This window comes from Postia placenta (assembly GCF_002117355.1).
Source record: "Postia placenta MAD-698-R-SB12 unplaced genomic scaffold POSPLAscaffold_2, whole genome shotgun sequence".
Lineage (NCBI taxonomy): Eukaryota > Fungi > Basidiomycota > Agaricomycetes > Polyporales > Adustoporiaceae > Rhodonia > Rhodonia placenta.
This window is the reverse complement of record NW_020169833.1, coordinates 2859862-2876264: the sequence shown is the minus strand read 5'-3', so window position 1 is coordinate 2876264 and position 16403 is coordinate 2859862. Positions and strand designations below refer to the sequence as shown.

General features: G+C 53.7%; 4 protein-coding genes across 4 annotated transcripts; 2 read left to right on the top strand and 2 right to left on the bottom strand.

The window, feature by feature from the left end:
• Positions 1 to 2434: 2434 nt before the first annotated feature.
• On the top strand, positions 2435 to 7526 carry POSPLADRAFT_1178025 (hypothetical protein; the record flags this gene model as incomplete). The annotated part of the gene is made up of 15 exons (XM_024488560.1): positions 2435 to 2791; positions 2850 to 3076; positions 3130 to 3239; positions 3296 to 3443; positions 3494 to 3594; positions 3647 to 3872; positions 3916 to 3957; positions 4925 to 5388; positions 5467 to 5612; positions 5829 to 6020; positions 6087 to 6124; positions 6179 to 6298; positions 6350 to 6491; positions 6719 to 6825; positions 7323 to 7526. The coding sequence occupies exons 1-15, from the start codon at positions 2485 to 2487 to the stop codon at positions 7524 to 7526; spliced, it is 2574 nt and encodes an 857-aa protein (XP_024343354.1). The 5' UTR covers positions 2435 to 2484.
• Positions 7527 to 7745: 219 nt separating this feature from the next.
• Positions 7746 to 8665, bottom strand: POSPLADRAFT_1043960 (hypothetical protein; the record flags this gene model as incomplete). The annotated part of the gene is made up of 5 exons (XM_024478426.1): positions 7746 to 7932; positions 7983 to 8076; positions 8128 to 8295; positions 8353 to 8559; positions 8617 to 8665. The coding sequence occupies 5 exons, from the start codon at positions 8663 to 8665 to the stop codon at positions 7746 to 7748; spliced, it is 705 nt and encodes a 234-aa protein (XP_024343353.1).
• A 2686-nt stretch (positions 8666 to 11351) lies between these two features.
• On the top strand, positions 11352 to 14693 carry POSPLADRAFT_1069054 (hypothetical protein). The gene is made up of 9 exons (XM_024482332.1): positions 11352 to 11772; positions 12238 to 12424; positions 12481 to 12625; positions 12680 to 12768; positions 12835 to 12913; positions 12969 to 13134; positions 13197 to 13954; positions 14007 to 14301; positions 14357 to 14693. Exons 1-9 carry the CDS (start codon positions 11710 to 11712, stop codon positions 14495 to 14497), a joined length of 1923 nt encoding a protein of 640 aa, XP_024343352.1. The 5' UTR covers positions 11352 to 11709; the 3' UTR covers positions 14498 to 14693.
• A 127-nt stretch (positions 14694 to 14820) lies between these two features.
• On the bottom strand, positions 14821 to 15946 carry POSPLADRAFT_1043959 (hypothetical protein; the record flags this gene model as incomplete). Its single annotated transcript, XM_024478425.1, has 4 exons — positions 14821 to 14924; positions 14980 to 15430; positions 15486 to 15681; positions 15741 to 15946. 4 exons carry the CDS (start codon positions 15944 to 15946, stop codon positions 14821 to 14823), a joined length of 957 nt encoding a protein of 318 aa, XP_024343351.1.
• Positions 15947 to 16403: the final 457 nt, after the last annotated feature.

Here is a 16403-nt window from a genome sequence, read left to right as displayed (position 1 = left end):
AGAGACTTGAATGAATAACCAGGTTGAACTTAGGGTTCAACCGACTAATGGTACAACTACTTATACAAGTACCGACTGCGCACGGACCATCATGTCTATGTGGTCATGTTAGTGAAAAAAGAAACGTAGTGGTACGATGCTGAGTACGAAGTGCGCACGGACCCCATTATGTAAGCTACATAATGGGGTCCGTGCGCACTTCATATTGGGTATCGTACCACTACATTTCTTTCTTTACTAACACGACCACACAGATACAGTGGTCCGTGCGTAGCCGGTACTTGTATAAGTAGTTGTACCATTAGTCGGTCAAACCCTAAGTTCGACCTGGTTATTCATTCAAGTCTCTGCTCCTCCTTGCTTGGAGTAGTGGTCATTCTCGACTTCCTCGCTCGATCTTCAGGACGACATACTGTCCATAAGCCCTCGCTCGTCATCTACGAGTCAGGCATCAATATAGGAGTATAGACCGTTGTATCAGTGGGCCATGTCGATGGATGCAGCTTCTGTGACGTCATGGGGCAACTGGTATAGGGGGCCAATGACATGGGGAAGGTTGCTAGGCAACGGCGGGGGCGGAAGGTCAGGATCAGGGGTCTGTAGGCAAAAAAGTACAGTCTGTCGATGCGTGGTGGAAGCTTGATGACGCCTGGCATAGCGCAGGCATAACCAGCGGCCGTCATGGCAGGCGCTACAGGTCCACAGTCCAGCATTGTCGCCCGTGCTGGGAGTCCACCCTGGCAAATGGTACTGTTAGTACTGAACAAGTAGTGGAAATGAAGTACAGTACATCTTGAATCTAGCTGACTCGGCTCAGTTTGAGGAGCGACTGTAGATTGTGCTGGGGCCATGCTAATGACGACTGGGGCCTTCTTGACGAGCGAGGGGGACAGCGAGAGGGAGGATGGAGGAGGCAGGGAGAGAGGTGAGCGAGCCCCTGTCTATGGGCGGAGCAAGATTCAGCGTCGACCCCATCCTGGCTGGCTTTGGGTTCATCCCGACTCCTGTCTCAGGGCGGCGCTGGGTCACGGGCGGATGGGAGGGGAGCCAAGGTCGACTTCGGTTAAACCCGATCCGCGGGTTGCGGTTCTTCCCGGTGCGTGTGAACTCAGGTTTATCTCAATACAGTCTCTGGCCGTGTAATATATATAAAATAGCTCTAATTAGCCCAGGGGTTTTTTCCTGATGTATGCGAAACACGGGCATAAGGACGGTTCAACCCGACGTGATTGAGAGTATATCTTACAAGCCTGCAATTGACGAGGTTTGGCGCATCAAGCGCAGAGAATATTTTGACAAGCAGTTCGTTTGGAAAGGGCATGAATGACACGTCGCCAATGTGTAAACGCAAGGGAGGGCTTTGAGTTGCTGATGAGTGGTAACCGCAAATGCGATGGTCAGCACCTATGGGATGGTTGCATGAGATAAGTCTGCATATCGCACCTGACCTATGCTGACGATGTCCAAGCGACACTTGTGCTTGTTCCGACTGAGACTCACTCCTAGTAAGGTTCAGTTTTGGCGCCCCCTGAGCCCATCTTCGGATGGTCCTGCTGGCGTCACATAAGAATGCCATGCCATTGGTACTTGCCCATCACGACGAGACAGTGCGATCGAAGCCGTGCATCCGGGATGCAGGAGATCTCTCCATCTTGTGCATGTCAATTCGGTTCTAGTTTGAGTCCAGCCTCGAGTAATATTGAATGCTTCCTCCAGGGTACCCGGTATGAGCTCGGCACGGCTGGGCCCATGCTACACCAGGAAAAACCAGCAAACAGCCTACGAAAACCTTATGTCCTCATGTCTCCTGACCCGGTCATCTCGTGTCTTCTTGTGGACCCACAATGCCATCGATATGGAACACGCGTCCTCCGCCCACTTCTGGCACCCGATCTTGGCGATACGATGGACTACGGCGTCCCTGCCTTACTCACTCATATGAAACGCCCGATCAGACAATCTGGCCGCGACAAGACGAGCATGCCTGGATCCAGACACTATACGTATCGCTTCGTTCACAGACCACTGGCAGTGCTGCGAGTCAACATTCTTTATGCAACCCTACTCCATTGACTGCATCATTCAAAGTGACAATGTTAGCCTCGCGAGATCAAGATCCGGTTTCCTACGAAAGGTTCTTATTGGATGCGACCCGGTAGTACCGCCATAATCGAGCTGCATGTGGTCCAGAGTGACCAGCGGTCTTGCCCGAGTGGCTGGAACAGATGCTCTAATTTTGCCATGTCTCTGTTCCATCCGTAGCCGTTCAGGAATAAGATCAACAGATACGTCGCCCAAGTAGGTCTCGTGTCCAAACTCGTGGCTACCCTCGCGGATTACACGTAATCCTCAAAAGAAGAGAAAGAACTTCTGGCCGAGAGAACTTAAAGGTTGTGAGATGTGCAACACGTCGTTACACGCTTCCCTCCCCCTCCCCCTCCCCATCTTCGATCTTCCTTGTGCTTACTGTCTCACAAAATTTCAATGACCGGTATCGCGCCCAAGAAGAAGCAGAAGGGGAGAAAACACGAAGCTGATTTCACACCCCAGAATGTGGGAAATCGGGGAGCTAAGGGGAAGACGCAGCCGGTGTCAATGCCAATTGCTCAGTCTGCAACCAAAGAACAGATTCTGCGCTCTGCGGTGAATATGGCTGTCACCGGAGGATCATTCGTCGACACTCGCATCTTTTGCTTTTCTCGTCGCACGCATGATGGCATTGTAGATAGGGTGCGCCCCGTGTATGCCAACAGCGGCGCACTGAAGATAGCTTCAGGATTCTTTCTGAGCTGTACGTATGTGTCTAAATAAGATGTGCTCGTTGTTTCTGACCAAGGTTGTGCCCACAGCACTCGAGGGTGGCTGGAAAGAGCAAATTGATAGCCAACCTTCGACCGATTGCTACGAGTACGATTCCGACAGCGATCTTGAACTGGAAGACTATGAAGATGTAGTACCAACTGACGATTTCGGCGAGCCCGCCACGTATGAGGAGCTGTTCTCGAAGAATATCAATGACGCTGCGGAGTCTGAGGTCAGAGATGGCGTCAAAACAGGGGATGTCTGTGGTGATACAGTGCATTACAATTTGTTACGCTATATTGACCTGCACTGAATTGTCAATTTCAGGTCCCAGTATCTGCACCAGAATCAAGCTCTATTCTGCCAGTGAACCGTGCAATGGAATCTGACGGGGGCCGCACGCAAATACTGTTCATCAAGAACGTGGCATACACAACGTGAGCACAAGGCTACGATGAACACCATGCGTAAATTATTTACAGATGCATATCAGGTTGCGCGCTTTCGCATTCTACGTGATGACGGGAGCGCTGGAGTTTTCCGCTCTCAGCTCAGAAGGTGACGCGCCAGCTGTCGGTCCGGCGAAGCCATACGACACTCCTCGGTGCTCTCCCAAATCAATGTACAGGTTCGCTGAGATGGTTTGTATTTCCCTGCTCCACGAGCAGGCAACTCGCTTACTTTGCTCCAGTGCTGCATGACAGATTTACAAGAACTGGCCTTGAAAGATATCACAGCGAAGCTATCGTCCGGAAACATCCTCGCCGAGCTATTTTCTACGTTCACTTCTTGGTGAGAGTTCCCCTGATGACAGTCACTGTGTAAGGCCCCTGATCCGCATCAGGTATCCGGATGTGCAGAAGGCTGAGCTAGACTTCTTGAGCGAGAAATGCAGGAGCTCACCAAAGGTCTTGGACGGTTTGTCCCGATGGACGAGCAAGATGGCGCGTGGTGATCTTCCCTATGGAGGTGATATACTGGCCTCTTTGTGCCAACAATTAGCGATGTCATTTGAGAAACCGAAGTGTCCAAACGGTCACGCTCGCACCAGCAATGACGTGCAGGTGGAGGTCCGCTGTAGTTCATGTCATGCCTACTACAACATATAGGAAGCATAAATGTAATACCTGTGGTCGGTTCACTGTGTTTCTCCAAGTGTTTAGCGTAGATTTGTCAGATGAATGGTGAACGTACTCGTGGCTGAATTCATTCGTGGCTGTTTCCATCGTATAAACCTGTAAACATTTGCTTGACACCGAAGCATATAGATGGGGCAAACTTGAAACGGACGGTGCCAGTGGTGTCAGCAGCGACCCGCTACCATTGATCTCCACTGTTAGCAGAATGTATTGTACTTCAACATCCGGAAGCTCAGGATATCCATATATTATGTGGCAACTGGCCAGAAGAAGTTCAAGTCGCGTCGGGCTATCCTGGGATGTGGCACGTGGTCGCGTCCATTGTGGCGTGCCCGAATCGTGGTTGGCGCCAACAACTTGAACGCGACTCAAATCGCGCGCAGCTTGGACGTCTTTTGTGGTCCCCCACCGCTCTCTGAATCTGTCTACAAATTCGCTTGACACAGTGCTCGTTGATACCAGACGCTGCGTCTAAGTATTGTACAGGCAGTACATAGTAACGCCTCGAAGGCTGAAGGCAATAAGATCTTCCTCTACCTGCTGAAAACGATGGATCAAGAAATGGCATCACCAACGCTATTGTCTTCTGTTCAAGGCCTCGCCTCGCAACAATCTGCGCTGTCTAGTTCTTCTGTCCACCCATTCTTCGCGGAGCCAGAGAGCACGATCTCTTTGCTCCATCAAGTCGCTGACATCACGACGCAGTTGTCGCATTCTTTGAGCTCTCATCTGTCCCTACCTCTTGCGAACCCGAAGCTCCTGTCTCTGTACAGGCAACACGCCAATTTATCACACACCCTCCATCTCGTCAGGATTGCAGTCCTTCCAGTATTATATTGACCACTCACTTGCATCCTCATCAGTCAGACCAGAATATCGGCCACACTTTAGAAACCCTCCGTTCGCGAACAGGGATCAGCTATGGCGAAGACGTGCCCCTCGATCGTTCGATGATTGTCGACTGGTGTGTTGGCAGGCTGGAGGCATGGGGAACGTCTGCGCAGATGGAGACCTTTAGGGAAGAGGAGCGAGAAGGGCGCATGACCGTAGTGTTGGGCGGAAAGGTCCTCGTGATAGACGTTGAACTTTCAGTCAACAGGAGCGATCCTGACTGTCCTATGGTCACGGTTGCGGGCCTGAAGACGTCGTACGCCATCCCAAACACTGCTTCTGGATCGACGACACAGGGCTCTCTATCGTTGGATGGGTTCTTAGCAGACCGGCTGCAGGCTTTCTTGACGGAGGTGCAGAAAGAGCCAGAAGAACAGGACTGTCTACGGGCAGAGAGATTCGGAAGACTCTTTTCAGAGGATCTAATTTATCTCATGCAGCTGGACCAACTAGCGCTCAATGAAGGAGACGGCGGCCTGCGCTGGTTCAGTGATATTGACGCACTGGCGCAAGAGACGGAAAAGTTTGCAATGATGGAAGCCGAGGCTATTGTGGGGTAAGTTCCTTCATAAGTCGCATCCTCACTCTGGCTCACCATTGTAAAGTATGCACCCCGACACTCATATCCCACTAGATGTATTTCTCGCGCGTTCACACACGTTGCCCCTTCCCTATTTAACTGGCGCATCCATATCGTTTTTGACACATGTCTCGCCGCAAGCCTATCTAGCCCTACTACGAACATGCCCCCGCCCTTCACCTGCGTCTCTCTCACAACGGGTTACAGTTTCAAACTTAGACATCCCCTTTCCACATCTCCGCGCGCACCTCGCATCCTATCCACGTCCTCAGGGTGTGACAGCTGCCACGCTCGTCTTCTCCTCCACAACAACTCCTTCGTCCGATCCCGCAGCCATGGATATGTCCGATCTGCGCTCACGTCCCACCTTCCCGCTCGTCCTCACCGGCACTCAGGTTGACCACACTCTCCCGCAGGTAACCTCGATGATGGGAGACTCCCGTACCTGGGTCCTCGATTTCACAGACGGTGGGCAACACTCTGGCATAACTATGAGCCAGTCGCGAATGCGGGAGATCGAGCTTGTGGTCAATCCTCTGAGTGGGATGTCACATATAGACAGCATGCCAATGATGGCATTCGGGTCCGGGAGCTGGTTAGATCTATTAGTACGTGAAGATATCATCGGGAATGCGGAAGAGACTGACTGGTCTCCTGACCGAAGCTAAATCCAGCCAACCCAATATCTCCCGAACGATATACCACACTATATGTATGTAACGTTGTCCTACTGGGCCGCATTTGATGTGAATAACGCTCTATATAGACCTCACCGACAGGGGCGCACCCTCAACTTCATCTCCGTCTCACCGCACCGGATGAACCTGGCTTCATCCTAGAGAAAGTACCTGTGCATACTCTGAAGGAGATCTGGGGGATCTTGGAGGTGATTTTTTAACATTAGATAATGCATACACGTCGCTTTAACGCTTTATAGATTGTCAAGGAACAATGCTGGCTGAACGAGATCATCAGCGCGTACACTTGGACACCCGAAGGTCTCAACATTGGTGAAGGACTGGGAGAAGACATAGACGATTCGGAGGCTACACAAGACGACCTGCAAGCTATCTTAAAGGGTAAGATACCCTTCGTGGGTCTTTGTATACGCGGCAGCTCACGACGCGAGTAGGCACACTGACGCCGCGGAGGATTCCTGTCAACGTCTATTTGCCCGCCCCTCCTCCACCCGAACCCTTGTTCGATCCCACGGACATGAGTGGGATGTCACTCACACAACCCATGTCTTCACACATGCACCGTACGAGAATCGTAATGGCATCGCCCGAGCGACCGCCGATCCCAGGTATGGTCGAAATCTCCGTCGCTTTCGATCCAAGCAGGCCGCGCGGGGTCGCGCTAGACGTCAGTGGCGCTATGGGCGCGGACTTGAACAGTGATGTGCTCGAAGAAGTATGCAGGCGTGGCGGCGCGCTCAGTCTACCGGGCAGGGTGTGGGCAAAGTCACACGGCGTCAGTTAACATGTCCGAACACAACTCTTATATGTGTAGAATTGCAGAATATATCCTACGAGATACTGTAAACTGATGCAGGCGCAGAATGGGATTGAGAGATGGGACATACGGTGTATGGGCATCTATGGTAGCACGAAATCTCAGTGCATCAAGCGTGAACAAAGCATAACTCAGCATACTCATACTTGTACATCGATAGGGAAAGGATAGCGGTATACAACATCATAGCTTACATATTACCTGTGTAGCGATATCCAAATGCTTTAGTAGTCATCATCCTCAATGAATTGCGGGGGACTGAAGGTCGTCCATGCAGAATGGGCAGCCGGCGCCGGCGCGACGTTCCCAAACGCCGGTCTGAACGGTGGGGGCGGGGCGAAGCTGCTTCGGAACGGGAACGAGTCTCTAGACTGCATAGACTCCGAAGACGTCAGTATCTTTGGTGGCCTGACACGGCGCTCGCTGCTGATCTTTGGGGTGAGAGCTTTAGTAGAGCTCTCGCTCGCTTCCGACCGTCTTCCCATCCTGATATCAAAAAGGGTCTTCAGGAGCTCGCCAGTGTGTGGGAACTCGCCCTGGGCGACCTTGCCAAGGATCACGCTAAGCGCCTCGTCGACTTCAAGGTGATGCGCGCGTAGAAAGTCTATCTCGAGTTCTCGAACCTTATCATACCTGAAATGCAGTAGTTAGCATAGCGTGCTTGCAAGGAAATGTATGGACGAACCTGGATGTGAACCGCGAGAATATCTCCGATACTATGTTCTTGGGTGAAAGCTGTGATCGGATTTCCGTGAAAGCGCGATCTTGAAGGTCTGTTATGCCGTACTGTGTTACCGATGGTGAATGAGCGAACCATCTTAGCCATAGAGCAGGTATATCACCTTCTCGGCCAAACGATACATCGACTTCGGCGAGCACGGTGGAATGGCCTCTGGATCATCTAGTGCCTGTGTCAATGCGGCCACCCTGGCCTGAGGGTCCTCAGACTTCAGCGGCAGGAAGTTGACTTTCTTGAAATAGAGATAGAAGACAAAGGCGCGCCACCTGTTGGAACGTGAGTAGCATTATAGGGGAATCAGAGAATGTCTGCATACGTATGATACGCTGCGTCCTTAATAACAATTCGCTGGCATTGTCCACCATAGGATGCGCTCTGTACGCCACTGGAGGTATCTCGCTGCTTCCCGGCTGCTGAAGATCAGCAAATGAATGGGCTAAGTGGCTTTGGTCATGCCTGACCTCTGCGCGACTGCGACGCCATTTCCTCCAATTCTGGTTCTAGCTCGTCGTCTTCTAGATCACTGTCGGACTCGTAGTCATATTCATCTGTATACGGTGCCTGATCCTCAGGGAAGGCAGCATCAACGGACGCCCTCCCATTGGATTCGGCAAAGCCACCAGAGAGCACTATATGAATGAATGTTGAGGTGACCCAGACGTGCCTCATGATTCCACGATACGTACGTTTGTCGAAATACTCCACCTCCCTCAGGACGCTGCTGATAGCAAGCACGTGTTGTGGCTTGTCTACACGCACCGTCCCATCCTCGCTGAATTGCCTCCGCGAGAATGCAAAGAACTTGACGTCAAGGAAAGATACGGAGTGCATGGACTCCTTCATCGCCAGCTCGACCGCTGATTTCCTGGAGCTGGCGGTCATATCGACAACCGCTGGGTAGCGCAGCATGAGTTGCGTATGTCGTCGCGGACTTTCGCTGCTCTACTTACGATGCTTCCGTGGAATGGTCTTCAGCGTGAGGGCAGCTGATGCAGACATCATGCGAGAAGCAACCCCTCGGAAGCCGTACCGAAACTGATCTCCGCTGGTGGCGCCACACAGATACAACAACACGGGTCTCGCTGAGAGCACTCGGAAAGGTTGGCAATGTCAGAGGAATAGCTCAGCCTTTGTCTGCGCAGTGGCAGTGCACAGGGTAGATGACCGAATCTGTCTGAACCACACAACCCAAATATGGACAACGTCATAGTGATTGGCACGTGCTCACCTCCCTTTGATCGAGCCCAGATTGGGCTCAGGTTTATCCCGAACTATATGACGCTCGTAGCTCGTTCTTAGGAGAATACACATCCTGTTCGCTGATATCGTGCCCACAAGCAATGCTGTGCTAAATATGCGGAGATATTCTCTGCTGGATAAATCATATGTGGTAGTATATGCGTCATGTTTTATGGACAGTGAACGGCCGTCGGCGGCCCTAGTCATCGCCTGGTTCTATATTAAGGGATAATTCAACGAAATAGTCCATGCAGATCCGCACAAAACCTTATTGCGCTGGTGGGTCATATACAACTAACTCCTCACTCCTATCAATGCACGGACCCAGACATCGCGGCCGTGTTCCTGCTACCAAAAGGACAGCAACAGAAGCAAGGTTCAGAGCTACCCACCTGCACATATTTTATGGCTGTCGCAAAGATCCAGAGCACATATATTGCTTCCAATACGAATAACTGAGTCCATCGACTTCTTGATCAATCAACGAGATCCTACTACGCTGAGAGGCTATTGTAGGCGCCAAGATAGGCATATCCAGTTCGTGTCCCTGAGATTATTGGTCTGTCTTTGTTAAGTTCACGCCGGCGACATCTTGAATGGCTCGGCTTCAATGTCGGAGGTTTTCCCGCTCTATGGGGGAGAGGTGGATTGCCATGTATTAAAGCTGTATATTAGCTCTTTCGCTGTACCTACATTCCACAGCCTCGATTTCATAGCTCACTCACAAAATGAGACCATGTCTCCTAACCTCAAATTTATAGAACAACCGGATAAACAACATCAGCTCGCCTCAAGGGCCGATTAAATTGGGGAGCTAGAAGTCAGTGTTAGACTTCCTCGAGCTGTGTAGGAAAACTTCGTTGTGTTATCCCCTTGCCCATAATTCATCGCACCAGCCAGCGAGCAGGATCGAGAGGAATTAAGACATGCAGCAGGTGAAGGCTCCCGCAACCATGTATACAGCATGTATAGCGATCTCATTCGTTTCCCGAGCTGCGCGGTGGCAGGACTCCAGACAAGTGCATGTAGATGAGAGGCTTTGATATTGGAAGTCTGTGAATGTTGATGCTACACCGGTTGCTGAATCTGCACGGTAGGCGTGATGAGAACGCTGCGTGGGGTAATCGCGGATTCGTCAAGAGATACCCATATTGCCCGCCATCGAATACGTCACGCACCATGCATCATGATCGCCTCTTTTGCCCGAGATGACCTTGTCACAAGTATGCAACGTGGTGTTGGCCATTGTCATAACGTTCACAGACGTACTGGGTCTTAGGCCAGCATAGCTACCGCCATGGTCCGAGCATGGGGTTCCTCATAAAGACATTCAAAATGACGACAGCCCCAGGATGTCGGAGGTCACGTAACCGTATGAGGCGGTGGTCTGTTCCATCAGGTAGCTCTTGCCAAAGCACAGCTAGTGCCTCACACGATGTCCGCGCATGTCGGCTACTCCACGGTCAGTCACGGGAAGGATACCACCTGACAGCAACATTGCAACTGTCGCGCGGGCGGCGAGGAAAACTGGGGTATGTCCAAGAGGTGGCGGCATGGGATTGGCTCAGCACGTTAAGTATAGTTGGCAAGATTCCCGAAACAGCCCTGATCGAGTGCGGGGCCCCGCTCAAGCCCCGGTCGGTACCCCACACAGAGAACGAGGGCGGACATGTCAGAAATCATGCCCCATTCGTGTGCTTCTGCCGCTGATGGAATCGGGAACGGAGGAATGACTTCACACCGGTCATGCGATCTTCGAAGCCGTACTTGGGCATACGCATATCCATGTGCCCATTCGGATGACGAATGAGCACAGCTGAATTTCAACCCGGGGGCGCAGGCTTGAGAAAGATTCGAGAGGTATCGTTCATTGGGACATTCGGACGACACTATACATAGGCATCGTGCGAAACAGGACGTGCGTGCCCCCATTAATTTGACTAAGGAAGACGCACCTGGGGTACTCGATTAGAACACGTCGCATTGACAACGCCCGGGGGAGCCTTCTGTGCACAGCAACGAGCGGGACGCCGCGGGTCCAAAGGGCGTGCGAGCGCGAAAGGATAGTTCTAACACCACATAGCAATATGGTCCGAGCCACACGGGATGCACTGCGCCCGTTTGTCGTCGCCCGAACATAGGCGGCAGTGGTCCCGAGCCGATGTATGATCCGAGTGTATGATTCAGCTTGCTGCAGGCCCCCAGATGGGCGTGCGAGATAGCAGATTGTCGCCGACGCGCCAGAACTTGTAACCGTGGGAATCGCAGAGGCTTTCGGAGTCCGAATCGAGCAACGCGGTCTCTGACGTAGGATTTAGTCGGCGACAGTATAGACCCGGTCTGGACCTCGCCCGCCCACAACAATTCGATAGCTACTTATTTCTCCACACCGACCATCGTCTTTCTCTCCTCTCTTTTCTTTTTCTTCTCTTCCTCCTCCGCGCATGCTTAAGATCCAGGTCTCCTCACCGTCTCCCGAGTGCTCTGCACAGCCTACCCCGACCCTAGCGGACCTCAGCAGAAATGCCTCCGTCATCTCTTCCTCGTCCAGCTCAAGTTCGACATCCGACCTGACGCTGCAGACACCTGCTCGCCCACGTCCTCTGAGGACATTCTCGTCGCCACGCACGGCCGTACGCTCGAGGAGTCCGCAGTCGCCCACCACACCGCGTGGTTCGAGACCGCCCGCGTACTTGGCTCGGGAGCTGGGCCTTTCCGAGGAAAGAGACGACGGACCGTCCGAACTAAGGCCGCAAGCTTCGCGTGCGCCATCCAAGTCGCGTAATAGCTCGGTTAACGGCCGTATGGGTACTACTGCCGATGATTTTGAGTTTGGACGCATATTGGGGGAGGGTTCATACTCGACGGTGAGTCATCATGTGCTCCGAAGCTACAGTCCATTTGGCTGGGTTCGGTCCTGCGTCTGCTATTGTATGGGAGCGCAGTGACAGATGCAGGCAGGTACCAGCGCGTCTGAGTAATTATGGGTCAAAAAACGGATGGCGGAGGTGCAGCTTATTTTAACATTGCTGCGCGGCGGAGCCGAGGAGCATTGGGTGTCGGACTTTGTCGCCCTCAAGCTACAAGGTGCTCTAATTTACACTTACACCCACCATGAGGTGGCATTGGCTTCAAGGTACCATTGCTCCACAGCAATGACATCGTCTCTTGACGTTGTTTCGCCGCGGCACTGCAACAAAACGTGGTGCAGATATATTTGACTTGCGGGTTGAGACGATGCGTCTCTCTCGCCTCCGTTATAACACCACTCATTGAATCCGCTCTCTTCGTTTCCCGTTATTCGGTGACATTGACAGACTGTCACGTAATAGGTGATGCTCGCGAAACACAAGACAACTCAACAGGAGTATGCTATCAAGATACTCGATAAGGGTCATTTGAAACGCTTCGAAAAACTGCCGACCGCTCTCGCAGAAAAGAACACGCTGGTGAGATTAGGTGCGGGGCACCCGGGGATTGTGCGCCTACACTGGGCGTTCCAGGATGAATGGAGTCTATGTAAGTGCCTGAACAATTTTCTATCTGACTCCGAGCATTCATCTTTTACGACATAGACTTCGTGTTGGACCTTGCCAGGAACGGCGAGCTGCAAACGCGGATATCCCGGATGGGGTCCCTGTCTCTCGCGTGCGGGCGCTGGTACGCTGCCCAAATTGTGGACGCCCTGGGGTATATGCACTCGAAGGGGGTGATTCACCGGTGCGCGGTAGCAGTGTTTGCGGCCCGCGAGTTGCCTTGCTGAATATTGCACAGCGACCTCAAGCCGGAGAACTTGCTATTGGATGATGCCTACCGGATCAAGATTACAGATTTTGGCACGGGCAAGATTCTGGATTCGGGAGGTCGGTTCGATGCCGCCGGCTTCTGCCGGCTGTGATTGGCTGTGGCTGATCGGGTTCTCTATCTAGGCGAGCGCACCAAGACGTTTGTAGGCACGGCGCAGTATGTGTCACCGGAATTGCTTGAGGATAGCGAGACGAGCAAGAGGTGTGTCTGATCATCACTCGCACTATCGACAGATGGCTTTATCTTTATGTCACAGCTCGGACTTCTGGGCCCTGGGCTGCATTATCTACCAGATGATTGCTGGACGGTTCGCGTTCCAGGGGCTGTCGGAGTACCTCACGTGGCAGAAGATCAAGCAGCTCGACTACTCATTCCCCGAGGGCTTTGACGAACAGGCCAAGGATCTCGTCCAGAAGCTTCTTGTTCGTCCTTTTTCATCCTTGTTGTGGGCGCACACCTGCTCAACCGGTCTGCGTGGGTGCAGGTCCGCGATCCAGCGCAACGCTTGGGGGCTGGCCCACCCGGGAGTGGCTTTGACATGCAGGCGCTACGTGCGCACCCTTTTTTCGGGTCGATAAATTGGGCCACGCTCTGGACAGATCCGGTGCCGCCCCTCGAGCCTGGGCTGGTGAAGAAGGCGGAGAACGCAGGCGCCAATAATGTCCGGAATTGGGAGGATGTGGGCGCTGAATGGGATCAACTTGTCGGCGATGGGGAGGGCCCGGACGACGACATTAGCTGGGCCTCGGATGGGGAGACCGCTGCTACGACGGGCCCCGGGACAAACACCCCAAACGGTTATGCCTACTATGAAGAGGTAGGCCCCATGGGCGAGCGGCGCCCGTACGCCTTCCCACCAATTCCAGAGCTCAGCAATGGCGCAGAGGAACTCCCAAGGCCTCCGACAAATGGCTTCACACAGGAGACGTCTAGTGAGATGCCCGGCGTCCGGTTCTCCAGTGTCCCGCAGCAAATTGGGTCTGCGGTTGTGGACGACGAACCGGTGAACGGCGTGCCCTCGTTGTTGAATGTCCCTTCTGTTGTGAAGGCGCAGCCTATCAATGTCCCGGTGCCCCGCGCTGCCATTACAGATGCGTATTCATTAGAATCGACGACAAGCTCGTCGGACGGTAGTCCGATTGAGCACCTCGAAGCGGTTTTGGAGGCGTCCGGGATCAATCGCGGCCGAAATCGCGCGCAGACGCCAATCCAAGGCAATGGACCGCCCGACGAGACAGAATGGTGCGTCTAACTCTCAACGCCGAAAGCCTTCTAGTATTGACATCCCCGCCAGGGTGTGGCTGCTCGGGCAAGGCGAGCATATTCTGTTCAACACCAGTATAGAATGCACCGCGCCGAAACGCAGAGCGAGCCGGTTACTCGCAATGGCGGTCGCGCCCAAGAAGGTGATGAAGACGCGAGACCTGATTCTCACCAACCAGCGGCTCGTCTGCATTAAGCGCAAGCCGTCGCGGTCCCCACAAATAAGGGTCCAGGTATTTGTCAAGCCATGTGAGAAGGAGAAGGACGGGAGAAATATAATATCGGGCGTCGAGCCGAAGGGCGAGCGTGAATTTGTTGTTATGACGGTGAGCACCACTCGGTGGACGGCTCTGGTATCATACTGACAGTGCGACATCTCAGCCGACAAAGTCGCATTCGTTCTCAGCCGGCAGCTCCTCGATAGCAGCCATGTGGATACGCAAGATTCGTGAGACCGTTGAGGCGACTGCGCCTGCGCCAGGCACCGCGCGCAAAGTCTCCAACTCACGAACACGGACGTAACTGTATTTCTATCAGTATCGGCGCCTGTGCATACTGTATATCTTAATTCTGCTCCTCGGCTTGGGATGGGACGTTGCTGTTGTTGGACACGCCTGCATGCAATGTATTTAAGTAATGGTTATTCCTCAGTTGCACGTACATGTACCCGTAGCTCACTAGCTTTTGCGCACATACACCTTCCGCTTTGCATCCTTTCTCTGTATGACGCACTAATATTCCGAGCTTCTGACGGCTTTTGACAGCCCGACATATGATATGGGCAATATGAGATAGGCGTAGTTTGGCGTATGAGATACCTCCGGCTCAAATTCAACGTTAAGCGCTTAGCCTGGAGGGAGCAAGCTGGCATCCAGAGCATCGACCGCATCTGCATCATCGTCGTCCTCTGGGGACCGTGTGATAGGTGTACGAGGCATGACCATCAGGCCTGTAAAAATGGTGTGAGCGCGCTCGGTCTGCATCTCGAACAACGTTCGACGTACCAGTACGCGCCGCCTCCAGGACGCCGAACGGCTTGAGCAGCGCGAGGAACGCCTCGACGCGCTTGGTCTTGCCGCTCATCTCGACGATGACGCTGTTCTCGCTGACGTCGACGATGCGCCCGCCAAACTGCTTCGAGAGCGTCGCGACGGCGTTCATGTTGTCGCTGCGCAGGTGCAGCGCCTGCGTGGGCGTGAGCGGCGGCGGGGTGTGCGCGTCGCCCTCGGGGTGGGGGTGCGCCCCGTGCTCAAAGTGCTGCGCGAGCGCCATCTCGCGCTGCAGCTTGTCCTCGTCGGTGCCGGTGGTGGGCGGGAACCGCCGCGGCTCGTGCGTGGGCCCGCCCTGCAGCTGCTCCTCGATGTACTCGGGGCCGAGGATGGAGACCTTGACGAGGAGCAGCTCGCGCTCGATGCAGTGCGTATCGGTGTAGTCGAGGACGGCCCACACAGGGACCTGGGAGGGGTCAGATGGGACGAGACGCATGGTGAGGTGGTGGGGGTGCACTCACAAGGTCTTCGAGCTGCCTGCGCGCCTGCTCGATGACGCCGTCCTGCCCGCGCAGGACGATGCACATGCGGGAGAGGTCCCGGATTTCGGTGCGGCACACGACGAGCGAGTCGATATTAAACCCGCGCCCTGCGAGGATGCCTGCCACGCGGGATAACACCCCGGGCTCGTTCTGCACGAGACAGTTCAAGACGTGCCTGGGGAAAGAGAAACGCTCGGTTGGCTGGCATGCACTCTCGGAAGGCGCGCGACTTACGTCTTGAAGGGCTGCAGACTTGGTGGCGGCGTGTTGTACAGAATGTTCGTCACTGCCTCCTCCGCCGACCGGGGGCGCAGGTCCATGGTGGGCAGGGGTGGGGGACGGTGCTGCAGCGTCGTCCTCCTTTTGTAGTCTAGAGCAGACGTTGAGTCGTCAATAGACGGGGGTGGTTTGGGTGGAGCGCTTTCCGAGTCGGATAGCATGCGTGCGGTGACAGAGAAGTAGCGAGGTCTCAACGCTGCAGCATTAGGCGCAATGCGCGCCCGCATGGCGCCGCGAATAACACTGGCCATACTGCGGGACTCGCTCAGCCTCGAAAGTCTGCTCGCGGCAAAAGATCCTAGGGTGTTCCTGTCACACGAGGTTAGCGCGCTCGAATCCCTGCTTAAAGAGTCTGGTCTTGCCTTAAAAACGAAAGCTGAGACAAGAGCGAAGCGGAGAGCAGGATGGAACAGAGGGAACACAGACAAGTCGTCTTGGCCACTTCATGATCGAGTCAATAATGTATGTGACCACGTGCTAACAGCCGATCGGCCTGCGCTCGATCACGATCAACTGAACTGGTTGGTGACCACCGGCGGTCGACATACTTACATGCGAGTATAAATTCTTTTCTGGATGTACCGACATTTAGTTTACGGCGGCGTAATGAGTGCGTTA